General features: G+C 39.3%; 1 protein-coding gene across 2 annotated transcripts in view; it reads left to right on the plus strand.

Moving 5' to 3' along the window:
* Positions 1-7139, plus strand: part of edar (ectodysplasin A receptor) — a 71797-nt gene extending 64658 nt beyond the window's left edge. For both annotated transcript variants that reach the window (XM_036139508.1, XM_036139507.1), the window contains 4 exons: positions 1535-1607; positions 4305-4629; positions 4754-4817; positions 6125-7139. In XM_036139508.1, coding sequence (XP_035995401.1) covers positions 1535-1607; positions 4305-4629; positions 4754-4817; positions 6125-6510 — 848 coding nt within the window. In that variant the 3' untranslated portion in view covers positions 6511-7139. The remainder of the gene's footprint in view (positions 1-1534; positions 1608-4304; positions 4630-4753; positions 4818-6124) is intronic.
* Positions 7140-14114: the final 6975 nt, after the last annotated feature.

The raw sequence follows: 14114 nt of genomic DNA on the forward strand, positions 1-14114 counted from the left end.
CCTAGCGTTGCATGTTTTTGTGTGTGTGTGTGTGTGTGTGTGTGTGTGAATGCACTTTGGATGACTGGTGTGTGTATGTGGGAGGGCAGCCCATTGCTGGGAGCTCTACCGGAGCTGGCTGTCAGTCATGTAGACACAGACATAATCAGACTGTGAGATGAAAGATGCAGACGCTTTAACACACACACACACACACATCGCACACCCTTTGTTCCATCTCAGATATTCACTCACCTCACCTTACTGCGGCAACTGTTCCTTCCAGATGTTGTCGAATATATGACACTAATAGACTTTGGCTGTCGGTCCCCATCAGTAGCCATGATGTCAGTGTCATTTAGTTTAACACATACCATAATTATATTCTACATTTATTCAATTGACGTTATTTAGTGCGAAAAAGGGCTTAGCCTGAGGAGTTGCTTCTGTTTCATGTTCTAACACAGGGATGGGCAACTGGCGGCCCGGGGGCCGCACACGGCCCTCGTCATCACTCAGTGCGGCCCGCGAATGGATCAATAATAATAATAATAATAATAATAATAATAATAATAAAAAAAAAACAAAAAAACTTGTAATTATATATTCGACCGATAGGGGGCGCGCCGTACCCAAACAATAGCGGGCACGGGCCGCTTTGCAACAGCGAGGAAGAAAGTCAAGAGCCATGGCCACTAGCAGTGGCATAAAGGGAAAACTTGACCGAGAAAGTCACATTTGTCAGACAAAATGGGAAGAAGTACGGCAAAGGTTTTTGCGTTCTTTAGAGGTACGGCTGATTTATTTGTTGTGGTCTCTTGCAATCCACACACAACAATAAACCGTGAGAGCCAACGTGAGTTTTGAAACTGCAAAGCATCTACACAGCACCGCGTTTACAGACCAGTGTGATGCATTCGCGAGCGTCAGAAAGCTATGGTGCATTCAGGAGCATGGGACATTAGATTTTTCAGAATAAAAAGCTAACAGATGTGCATAATCAAAAAATAACAGAAATACAATTATAGAGCATTCAGTATTGTAAGAAAGCCCACACAGTTACTGGATAGACACGTCATTGTTTGAGTTAAGTTCTGTGCCGTTTTATGCCTCTTTCCTTGTAAAGTTGAAATGTCCCATGCTCCTGAATGCATTGATGTGGAGGAGTTTAAATTCCTTTTTTGCATTTTTTTTTTTAAAGGAAACGGTTTGTATTTTGCTTAAGGACATATTAAAATGCATTTATATGCAGAAAATAGTTATATGTTGGTGCAGTAAACATACAGATATAAATTCATCTAAACTTTGCTCTTATTAAGAATAATTTGTAGCGTATTTCATATCCGATTATTTGAAGTGCGTGGTCATGTGGCCCTCCAATGGTCGTGCTGAAAAAAATTTGGCCCTCTTTATCATGGAAGTTGCCCATCCCTGTTCTAACATATCCTAATATTTAGTTGAAATTGAATCTAATGGGTGTGTTTCATTCATAAAACTAGCACTTTTTGTTCATTTCTAATTATTTTGAATTCAACATGTTTTTTTTTTCTCACAGACAACGTGGTGATCTTCTCAGAGAAAGATGAATACGACAAATTGAAGGCATCTCCTCAGAAGACGGTGAAAAGGTGAGAGAAATTCCTGATGAACTCCCTGACAGAGATTAGGTCTTAGTGGTCGTATGAAATGAGAAGCCAAAATCTACTAAATTAAAGCTGCTGTAACACCTTATTGGGTCCAAAACTTACAGCCACATATGCTGCATGGTAGTATCTCTGTAATAAATGATACATTTACAGGTACCTCCTGATGGAGGGTATAGTCAGATTATTAATATTATACAGTTTAAACCGGATATTTCCATAAAAAACAATATTTTTTTGTCACTGTCTGATATTGAATCAAACTAAACGTAATTTGTTTCAGGTCAGTCATGATTACTCAGATTATTTCCATTTCCTCAATGCAAGAATAATGAGAAAGATGACGTTTTGTTACTGTCTTTAAAGTCAAATAGCGTAACATATTTGTTTGTAAAGCGCTTTACAAGAACAAAGGTCAACAGAGTACTGTACGCATACAGCTGAAAATAACTGTACAATTGTAACGTGTTGTTTACCTATACTTCATTAGTATTTGGTAGAATTTTGGTGTCTCCTTCCACAAGTTTCTCACAATAGTTGAACTTTGTTAACCATGACAAACCTGCTGTAACCATGGTCGGTACAAACCTACCTTGGGAAGCCTTGGTCACACACACCTTTCCAGCTCTGCACATGGGACTGAGATCAGGGCTTTGTGATGGCTACTCCAAATCCCTAACTTTGCTGCTTTTAAGCCACTTTTAGGACTAAAATGGCAGTATATTTAAGATGATTCGCCATTTGGAAGCCCAACTCAGGCCACAGTGACTTTCTGGCTGACGTCTTCAGATGATGCTTCAATATTTCCACATGATTTTTTACTCATGAGTCTTTTTGGCAGCAAAACACACACAACATGATGCTGACAACCACAGACTTCTCAGTTGGGATGGTGCTCTCAGGCTTTCAGGTTTTGCCCTTTTTTCTCCAAATATAACTTCATTTCCAAACACATCCATTTTAGTTTCATCCGACCACAGGACATTATCTCCAAATGAAGGTCTGTCTTGCCGAATGCATTCTCAATGTATAATCTGGCTTTTTAAAATAGGTATTGGAATAATTGGTTATTTCTCTTTGAGTAAGAAAGAAGCATGCAATTTAGACTTCTTCCTGAGAGGACTTCCCAAATGGTTTGCTACAAACCTTATGAAAGTAAACCTTTATATGCCGTAGTGTTCTTGGTGGGGAAGCCAAATTGTAGCTATTTTGGCCAATACTCGGTCACTCCCTGCCATGTTTTGTGATAATATGCCAGTGAACAATTCATATTTTCAGCTCTGGTATACCGAATGACTGTAAGTATTTAGCTATTTTCACATTCATAACATGTCAGGCATCAATCATGCTAAAATATCATTACTATTTCAATTCTGATTAAAAAATATATATATACTACTTGTATACTTTATATGCAAGTAGGGATTGATCCCACAAACCTTTAACTGTATAACAAATTCAATCTGAATGTGTACATCTTCAGTTTTCTAATCCATTCAGATATTGATAAAATTACTCAGCACACCATAATTCATCCTGTTCTGCCTATTATTAAACTGCCAAAAAACAAGCCTCTGCAGTAGTTGTGTTGCTGCCCCCTGGGCATTTCTTCCTTTGTCTGTGAGTACACACAGTTATATGTACTTGCCTGTGGTAACATAATATCAGTTGACTTTTTTTTTTCTTTAGAAATTAAGTAATAAAGCAGACACACCATTATGTGGCTTTGGTGCTGCCTATGAGGTAAGGCAGCACATTTAAGCCCCGCAGCCTAGAAAAGATGAGAAAGGGAGGCAGTTGCCAGGGTGCATAGGGCTATTTATTCAAAGCTTCACATAAAACCACCATCAGGTGAAAGCATGTCTCCGCAGACAACAAAAGAGTGATGGTTTTCTCACCGTCCTCTCTGCATACCCCTCAACCCTCCGTGCGAGGACAATGCTGCTTTATAGGCACTGGTGAATGCCCAGAGGAGGAGTGTGGAAGCGAGTGTGGAACTCTTCGCGCTGGTATTCCAATTTGTTTCATTTTGCAAATGCTTTAAGTATGTCTGCTTTATTTGTTTTTTAAAAGTAACAGAAGGGCAGTAAATTAAACAACAAATAATGCATACACACATATGCAAGCAAACACATTTCCATCAACGGCAGTCAACGGCGTAGTAAAGCAACGTGCCAGAGGCTGTGCTAACTCACCGCATTAGTTGCCAGAGAGGGTGTTAGATATCTGGGGAAACAATGGCATCTTGTGCATAGGTGTGTGTTTGGGAAGACAGAGCATAGACATGGAGACAATAGCATTCAGTGTGCATCTCTGTCAACTGGGTGCTTTTGCAAGAAAATCCAGGGTAGAGGGAAAGAGAGAGAGAGTATCGGTGATAAAATTTGAATATATGGGATTGTGTTGTAAAAGGAAGGGTTGTTTTCGGAACGGACATGGAAGCAAAACAGCATCCTCTGCCATTTGTTCTGTGAATAACAGCTGCAGGGATTTACAGATGTGTTGTAACAATTAGGGATGCCCAGATTTTGCGGGCAATTTACAGTTGTCCAATTTTTTTTAAACCTAAGACATGCCTATGTTCATTATGATTTCTTTGTAGGAGCAGCTCTAAATGATTACAAAGAACTTGTCTACTATTTGCATAAATTGAAAACTGAACAATTTCATTTGTATGTGCAGTGAAAACGATGCATCGTCCGAGAACGAGCAGCTGTTGAGTCGCAGCATCGACAGCGACGAGGAGCCGTCCGACAAGCAGGGATCGGTCGAGAGCAATTCGCCCAAACACAACTTGTGCCTCGTGGACCTGGGCAACAAACCTGACCTGTCTCTGCTCTCGCTGGGACTCCTGGACCGTGGCCGCACATCCAACGGTGCCCCGGTGGTTGCAGCCAGCCATGCCATTAGCATCCAGAGTCCCAACCACATCAACAGTGTCAACCACATCGCTTCCAGCAACCACATCAGCACCATGAATGGGATCAACAACAATAAAACCCCAGGGGTAGGAAGATGGAGATTTTGAAAGACTGCGCTGCAGTTAAAATAGGATTACGAACAGATTTACAACTCGGGGTCCCTTTAACCTCATAAAGATGTTTTTCTTTTTCTTCTTGAATACCACACAGATGCTACAAAGTCGGAGGAAAAAGATATTAGAGCTGTATGCTAGAGCCTGCAACGTGACCGAGGGTAAGTCAGACAAATGAGAAAAGCTATCTGCCAAGCCTTGTACTTGAAGCTTGCATTGCTTTGGAAAAAATATTGATATCCCTTGATGTTATTTTTCATATTTTGTCAAGTTACAATCATAAACCTCAATGCATTTTATTTAGATTTAAAAGTGTTGGGCCAACACAATGTCCATAAGTATGCACTATATAGAAATATACACCAGTAAATCTGTATATACCTCTACAGAAGTTATTAACTTTCTGGGGTTCAATTCCCAACCATGTTGTTTCTTGTCCACGCCTTCTCTCTCTGCCCATTTATTATCCAACTGCAGTGATAAACAGCCACACGTGCCAAAGGTCTTTTAAAGTATGTGTTTGAAGGCTTTTCATATCTAAGAGATTTGTGCCACTTTTGGAGAGTGTTTATGCACAGCAATGTTTAAGTCTTGCCACAGATTCTCAATAGCATTCAGGTATGGAGATCAACTGAGCAATTCTAGTACAATGTGCTTCGATTTTACCCACTCCATTGTGACCTCCTCCTAGCTAAAGGGAAAGGTACAATTTTGGTTGCATTTGGCCTATTTTGCCATATCCTCGACATGTGTTGTGGCAAACTGCAAACAGGCTTTTCATGGCATATTCTCAACAATAGCTATCGTCCTAGAAATTGTTTGGAGTTTACAGTTATTAGTTGTCGTGTCAACACATTTACACACATGAGCTGTGAATCTCTGCAGTTGCTGCAAAGCCATCATGGACCTCTTTGCTGCTTTATGGTTAAAGCTCTCCTTCACTGTCAGCTTAGGTGGATGGCCATATCTTATTATGTAGCAGTCAAGTCACACTCTATGTATTGTTAGATGGAGGACTGAACAGTGCTCTTTTTCTTCAGATATTATTCTATATCATAAGCCTGCTTTAATTATTATTATTTTTTTACCATTCTCTTGTGTTTCTTGAACTTCATGGTGCAGAACAGAACAGGTGGAATTATACTGAGGACAAATCACAGACAGGTGGACTCAATTTACCACCTGGGTACCAACTGGTTGCTTGTTTTCAGATTTGCATATCTAAAATGAAAATATGTTTAGAAAGACAATTTTAATTTTTATTAACAATCATGCACTATTAGTTGAGCTATAAACTTAAAACCCCAATGAAATACACTTCATGTGACACAATGGAAAAAAAGTCCAAGGGGTAGGAATACTTTTGCAAGGCTAATTTTATATTTGCTAAATTAGGTTTGTTTGCTTCCCTTTTTTTTTTCCGTTTGATTAAACAAAACTCAAACTCACACCTCTGTCCCCTCCTCAGGCCTGAGCCCCACCGAGCTTCCTTTCGACTGCCTGGAGAAGACCAGCCGCATGCTCAGCTCCTCCTACAGCAGCGAGGCGGCCGTGGTGAAGACGTGGAGGCACCTGGCAGAGAGCTTTGGCCTGAAGCGTGATGAGATCGGGGGCATGAGCGACGGCCTGCAGCTCTTTGAAAGAGTTAGCACGGCCGGCTACAGCATCCCGGACCTCCTCACTCGGCTGGTGCAGATCGAGAGGCTGGACGCCGTCGAGTCTCTCTGCGTGGACGTGCTAGGAACCAGTGAGGTGGTGGCAGTGGCTGGACGGCAGAGTATCAACAGCTTCCACAGCCAGCTGGTGTGTCCTTCCCAGTGCACATCTCCCTCCCAGCGCTGTGCCAGTGTCTGAGTATTTGGTGGAGCAAAGACTTGAGACAAGGAGGTCTTTAAGTACACATTTAGTGTGTGTAAGGACAGAGTTTGCTCTGACGTCATGGAAGACATTGCATACATGTGTACATGCTACCCCATCACATGAAGAATGCCAGTGGGCGTCTTGTCCACATTCATTTATCTTTAAAGAAGCTAAAAGTCCAAATAACTCAAATTAAATGACTTTTTTTTTAAGTTTTTGCTGCAAAGTATGAGAAAGGTGTAAAAAAAAAAGAGAGATATATGTCTGTTTATTAGTGCAGAAAAAATGTTAAATCTGCAATTTCAGTATGGTTCTGTTCTGCAAGAATTGAATATTTGCATTAGTTTTCTGTTTTTCTTTCATTAGCATGTTGTTTTCCCCAAAATGTGGAATTGTATGATGCTGGAAAGCCTTTGCGCTGGACGCAACTTCACAATCTATTTTCAAATGCTAAGCAATGAGATATGATTTTTATACAATTGCATTTCCCTAAATTAGTACAGTATATCATCAAAAAGTTAAATTATTCCAGTAATTCCATTCAAAAAGTGAAACCTGTATATTATATAGGTTCATTACACACAAAGTGATATGTGATATATATATATATATATATATATATATATATATATATATATATATATATATATATATATATATATATATATATATATATATATATATATATATATATATTTTTTTTTTTTATATATATAGCATTTAATTCAGGTTTTTTTTTTTAATACTGGAATGTTGGCCCACGGAAAACTGTACCCATTAACCATATAGTATAGGCACTATACTATGTGCATGAATTACTGCAGAACATGGAGGTAATCAGTCCGTGGCTTTGCTGACGTATTAAGCAAACAGCTTAGCTTTTCTAGCAGCATTAGCTAAACTGCATTGTTGTGTCTGGTGTCACTTAACTTTCTCTTGACGATCTTCCATAAATTCACGATGGGCTGGTGGCCAGGCCAGATTGCTACACCATCAAGCACAGCCCCACAATGGTCATTAAAGCTCTCTAAAATTTCCTCGAAGACAGCTTTGCTGACTTTGTGCTTGAGCAAACACAGTACACCAACACCAGCAGATGATACAGCTCTGCAAATTATCACTGATTGTGGAAACTTCACACTGGACTTTATGCCATCTGGATTCCGGGTCTCGCCACTCCTACTCCAGACTTTTTCCCAACATTTAAAAAGAATAGTTGGGACAATGGATTAATAGTCTTGTCATTTTTCTCCTAAACCCAGATGATTCACTTCTGATATTATCTCTGGTGGAGGGGGGCTTTAATTCCTTATCCTAACAATACTGTAATTATTCCTGTTGCTAACCCTTTAGCTTGAACCACACTTTTTCCCTGAAACTCAACTATCCAGCATTATGCTTTGCTACTACACTGTGAACAGACTGATCATCACATTTCAACTAAATCGTAGGTGTTAACTTGCATAAAGCCACACTCATCTAAATTAACAGAAAAAATTAAAATACATCACTATACAATACATGAGTTTTACTTCTTGAATGGAATCGCTAAAGGGAAATTCACATTTTGAGGAGATTCAAATTTTACTTAGATACTTCTGTATTAAAGGGTAAAATTTAAGGGCACATTTATTTTTTATTTTTCCCTGGTTCTCCCCCAGGCGCTGATGTGTTTTCTCATGGTCTTTCATTTTTGAGAGGACATCCTAAAACAATGATATTGGGACTGGGCCATGGTTGTACTTTGCCTGAACTTTTGGATGTGTACCCAGACCTCGCGGTTCATCCAGCACTTGATGTAACCAGACGCTTTTGTCCGCAGAAAGAAAGCCACCCAGTTTGACCGGAGCCTTAGTTAGCATTCATAATTGCTCCACTGACCGGGCTGTCACCACACAAGGAAGGAAGGAAGGAAGGAAGGAAGGACATGTATCTTTGCTTCTTAGGATGCAACCCCTAGGGCCAGATGGAAATGCTCAAACATCAGCCAGCTCAGCATACACTTGATAAAATGACTTTGGGCATCTGGCGAGGCCAAGGTGTTATGTTGAAATATCAATTGTGGATTTATCCTCTGATTAAAAGGCAATGCAAGCATGCATATGTAGCGCATGGAAAAGTTAAACCCACCACCTTAAAAACAAAATCCCAGAAAACACGGATTCATTTCTAGCAACTCGTTTAATGTTCAAACAACCTGGATGAATACAGTGCTTTGCCTGTGACCATATGTACGCAACTGTCTACAATCTTAACACACATTCACAGACTCTACCACTACAGCTACTTCCTCAACAGTGACCCAGGCTCTGACCCCCACCTCCATAACTGCCTGTTAGTCCACTTATAGCCCAATCTTGTGGTCTAGCATTGCCGCCATCCCTAATTATTTGGCGTGTGGCTCCCCATGCCCCTAATAAGCTGAAATGTTGTGGTTTACAGAGCGGGTGCAAAGTGCCTGTGATTTCCAGCACCTAATTAAGCGTTTAGGGCCACTTAGCTGCTTAACACCCCGGAGAGCAGCAATAAAAATCCTGCAAAGCAATGCCAGGACAGATGAATGGCCTCACTGGCCCCAGGGTTGCTGCGTTCGGAACGGTGTGGTGGAGGCAGCGCTGCGTTTGTCTTTCACTGTCTGCTCTTATTCAGCTTTTGTGGCTGGCTCAGTCATGCTTAGACAGGACTTTTAGCTCCCCTCGCCCCTATGGGACCAATAGACTAAACAAGAACAATATGCAGTTGTGTGGGTTTTGAGAAGCGTCTAATGCTGGTTAGGTGGTGCGTTCATGGTCCAGAAACTGCGCTTGTGATAAGCATCAGGGCAGCTTTCAGTGTTCGTGTGTAACACCTAACAGCCAAGGTGTTCATTATTAGGGAAGTTGTCTGCAATTGTATTCATCGGGTTTTGTATCAAAAACCCACCAGAGAGTTCCAAAGTCCTAGCAATGCCAAAAACTGCATTGATCTCCATTCTTTGGAATGGATAACCTGATCTTAACCTGATCCCTGGTGTTGCCTGAATAATGCCCCTATTACTGTTCTGCACAGAGGATTTCTTTTCCAAAAACATTCTTTTTTTCTGGCTATATCGTACGTTACAATCAGGTGCTTAACTCTTGTGCTTATTACTGCACATGAACTATTATTTTAAATATTCTGCTTCTTCAGGACAGCCTTTTGGTGGAAAATTGTTCATCCTTTTTATTGTTTTGGACACATTTGGGAAAGCGTTACCTGTTAAGAGTTTATTCTCATAAATTTTGCCTGACATATTTTATAATGATATATTATGCAGAAGCCATTCCTGAATATCTTACCTCAGTAGCACATAAAGCATAATTCAGTGTGTAGAAACACAAAGTGTTGTTACGGAACCAAATTGTAACTGTGTATATATAAATTATTATTGTACATAAAGTATACCTTATTAAAGATATATGGTGTAATATGCATTTTTCTTAAGCTAATTCTATTTTATTCATACTTCAATATAAATTGAAGTATTAATAAAGTGAATACATTTTATTCACTTACTTTATGAATTCATGAATAGATTTGGCTCATACTTTATCTATGAATAAATAAAGTATGAGCCAGGGTGTGTGTGTGTGTGTGTGTGTGGGGGGGGGGGGGGGGGGGGTTCTATCTGAATTTTTTTTTTTTTTTTTTTTTTTGGAAAAAAGTATTAAATTAGGGGCATGTTGCAGCAGTAGCTCTGTCCATGGCTTTGTCCACAAAAATGGCACAGTTAAACACAGAAGCTTTGAACTGGGTGTACTTGCTATCTGAAGGGACAACAAAAATGGTACAGGGTTAATGGCAGGAAGAGCTTAATCAATGGCTTTGTTCAAGAAAACAACTAAACACAGAAGGAATGAGTAAGAGGTACTTTATATGTAAAAGAAAAATACTCTACACCTAATTATTGGCAGCAATGGTTCAGTTAACGACTTTGTTCAGAAACGATGCACAGCCAAAAGGATGCATTGAGCCAGGGGTGCTTTCTTGTCAAAAACAAACATGCACAGTGGTTCTATGTGAAGGGGAAACAGAGCAGCTATAGTGCATCAATGGCTTTGTCCAGGAAAGAGACAGCTACACATGGAATAACTGGGTCAGGGGTGCTTTCAATTGAAGAAAAAAAGTTAACACATGACAACTCATCAATGATTCAACAATGTTTATCGTGAAACAATTGTGTACATCTTGCTACCTGTGTGAAAAAGGAGAGATTAGATAGATTCCTTTATTTAACCATGTAAAAAATCAAAACTATTAAAACCCCTTTCCCAAGAGAAACCTGGCCAAAGTACAGTCACAACAGCCAATCATGCTTTTTATTCATTGCCCCATAAGTCATTTATAAAAATAATAATAATAATAATTCCCCCAGAGATAAAGGAGTTCTCAGTGTCAAGTGTTTTTGTGCATCATTCCAGGTCGATGGGAGAGAGAATTTAAAAGCCCTTTTTCCCGCTTCAGTTCTGACTCTCTGTGTCTGCATCAAGATGATTTCCTTAGATCGCAGGCCATATCGTTCAAAGTTTCTACACAAATACAGACATAAATATTGTAGATAGAAGTCCAAGAATAGATTTGTAGATAATAGTCAGCCAGTGGGAGAGCCTATAAGCATACAAAGATGGAGAATGTGCAGTAGCATTTAAGGAGCAATGATGTACACTATAGCTGCAACCAGTGACAAAATGCAATGCACAATAATAAACACTATCCAATTTCTTTAAAAACTGACCTAGAGCTTGCATAAAAAGCAGGTCTATATAGTCCAACAAAGGTAAAAAAAAAAAAAGTATAGGTGGATATTCTCTAACTTGCAAAGAAAAACATGATCGATTTCTAAAAACAAAACACAGTTTCAACTTTGAAACGAGTTTATGGATATGCAGTTTAAAAGACAGATTCTCATCAATTAAAATGCCTAGATATTTATTAGATGTGATGATTTGAATTTCGACCCTATGCACAGTTGACAACCTGGGAAGGTTAGAAGGAAACTGTTTACCATTAGAAAAAGGCACTTTGGACTTCGATTTATCTGCATTAAGCACTAACTTAATACAGTGACAAAAACTGACCGTAACAGTTCCAGTGATTTTTGAAGCCGTGAAAGAGGAACTGTAGAGTACAGTGTCATCAGCATACAGAGGAGACGTAGTATCAGATAAGTTGTCACAAAAATAATTTACATGAATTTTAAACAGCAGTGGCCCAAGTATGGATCCTTGAGGGACACTGTTTACAATAGGGGGGAAGAAAGAATAGGACCCAGTACGCTGGACACACTGTGTCCAACAATGTGTCCAACACACAACTTAGAGATCGGCCAATAGTTATCAACTACTGAGGGATTTGCAAGGGAAAACACATGCAGATTTACATTTCCTCTGAATTTCATTTTCAGAAATTGCTAAATTAAAAATATCACATAGAGGTTCTGCTATAAAATGGGCAGCAAACCTCAAAAAGAAGGGCTCACGATTATCAGGCCCAGCAGGTTTACTTTGATCCAGCTGCTGTACGTGTACGTCTACGTCAACTGGAGTCAGAGCTAATCCCTTGGCATTAGCAGGTGGTGACTGAATATTACTTCTCTAATTGTTGCATTAATGAGGATCCAATGACTCAAATAAGGTTCCCAAGGACACAAAGTGCTCCTTAAGATAATTAAGAATATATGGTTTATCAGCTAGAGTGTGTGTATCTTTCATAATGTAAACAGGCAATTTTTCATCAATCTCATCACCAATTGAAGACTTTACTGCTTACCAAAATTCTTAGGATTCTTTAGATTCCGAGTAGTTTTGTCAACAAAATAATCATACTTAGCCCTTTTCACAAGAAAAGTAAAACTATTTCTGAGTTGTTTGAATATCAGCCCGTCATCTTGGGATTTAGAAGTTCTGGCCTTCGCCCAGGCAGCATCCCTTGCTTTGAGGAGAGAGGACAATTCAGGGCAGGACCAGTTCTCATGACTTGAGGAGTAGGTGTTGGACCATAAAGCAGACAATAGCCAGGAATCATCATGATGAAGTGTGAAATGATATTTTAATGAGTCAACTGGAACAGAACAAAGGAATCAACACGAGTGATGAGGGTTGCATAACAGAGGACCTACCGCTGAATGAGACTAAACTGGTAGACTATAAAGGGGAGAAGACGAAAGGAACAGCATCTGGCAATTTACACAGGTTAGTGGAATTAAGGGAATTAGATTGAAGGAAAGATAGTGTGATGATCTGACTGAGGCACAAGGAGAACTGAATCTAAAGGGAATGTATGAAGAATTACTAAATAAAGCAGAAAAACCTACCTAACTCAACTGAGAATGGGCAGGCAGGAAAATTAGGAATAAAACAGAAACATTTATAAACTACTAAAATAAATAATGAACAGAGAACTAAAATAATGACAGAAACAATACTTTACAGGTAATTAACATAACTCATCCCCAGGAGTGTAAAACTAAATTAAAATGAACAGAAACTAACAGACTAATAGATAAGTAAGGTGGAAAAACATAAACCAAAACTGCGGGTTCCTTGGTAACACAGAATAATCAAAGTCCTGGGAATAATGGCAATCATACAAATTTGGCTTGAGCTAAGTCCTTGATTTGAGGTTGCAAACAAATCATCTTTGACACATAATGATTTGATTCTACATACACTTTTTGTCGACTTGATTTACTCTGTTGTTTTATCTGCCGTGTCTATAATTACCAAAGCATAAATCTAAGAAGCAATTGATTGGATATAACCAAAGAGAAATGTGTTGGCCGTACTCACACAACAGCAGCACATGTAGAGTATCTGTAGCATTTATCTACACATTTTACCATCTTTCATCACTGACATTTGTCTGCCTTCACTGCTGGCACAGATAGTCCTAATGGCTACATAATCTCTAGTCAATCAAACATTTAACTAAAGGGTATTGAATGTGACATCTTAACTGTTATAATCATCCAGATTGAAGATGACTTCATAGGAAAAATGGTGCAGGGCAGGATTAGAAGACTGCAATTTATTTACCCATAATATTTTCCCTTGAAACCCACTTTGATCTCTTTCACTGATGTGCTACTACATTAGGGCCAAGTTACTTCTTTATTGTGCTACCTTACTTGTACAAGGGATCAATTTCATAGAAAACTAAGTAGTTACATGACTCACTGTTTCTAAGGAATAGCAAATACAAATTTTGTAGATTCTTCTTCTGATTCTGGAGGAACCTCTCTGACATTTCTCATGCTCTCATCTAATCTTTTTGCTAACGGCTCCTCCAGTGGCAGATGTCACCTTCGCACAAAGCCCCATTATCTATCTTTCATGCTCTGAAGGGTGTGTGCTGTGGTTGTGCCAGAATTCCTAAAGCGTTAGCTAAAAAATTAGGTGTGTGAGCGGAGATCGTAAGGTTACTTCAGAAAAGCTCTTTCTGTTCGTGAAAATATTCACCCATGCTGCTGTGAGGCATCGGCTTAGCAGTGATGATGATCGAATTTCAAACATTCAGGATTGCCCACAAGTTGTTCTCCCTTGAACTGTCTTGTCAGTCCTGGCAAACACACAAACGAAGCA

The sequence above is a fragment of the Fundulus heteroclitus genome, chromosome 7, assembly GCF_011125445.2.
Source record: "Fundulus heteroclitus isolate FHET01 chromosome 7, MU-UCD_Fhet_4.1, whole genome shotgun sequence".
Taxonomy (NCBI): domain Eukaryota; kingdom Metazoa; phylum Chordata; class Actinopteri; order Cyprinodontiformes; family Fundulidae; genus Fundulus; species Fundulus heteroclitus.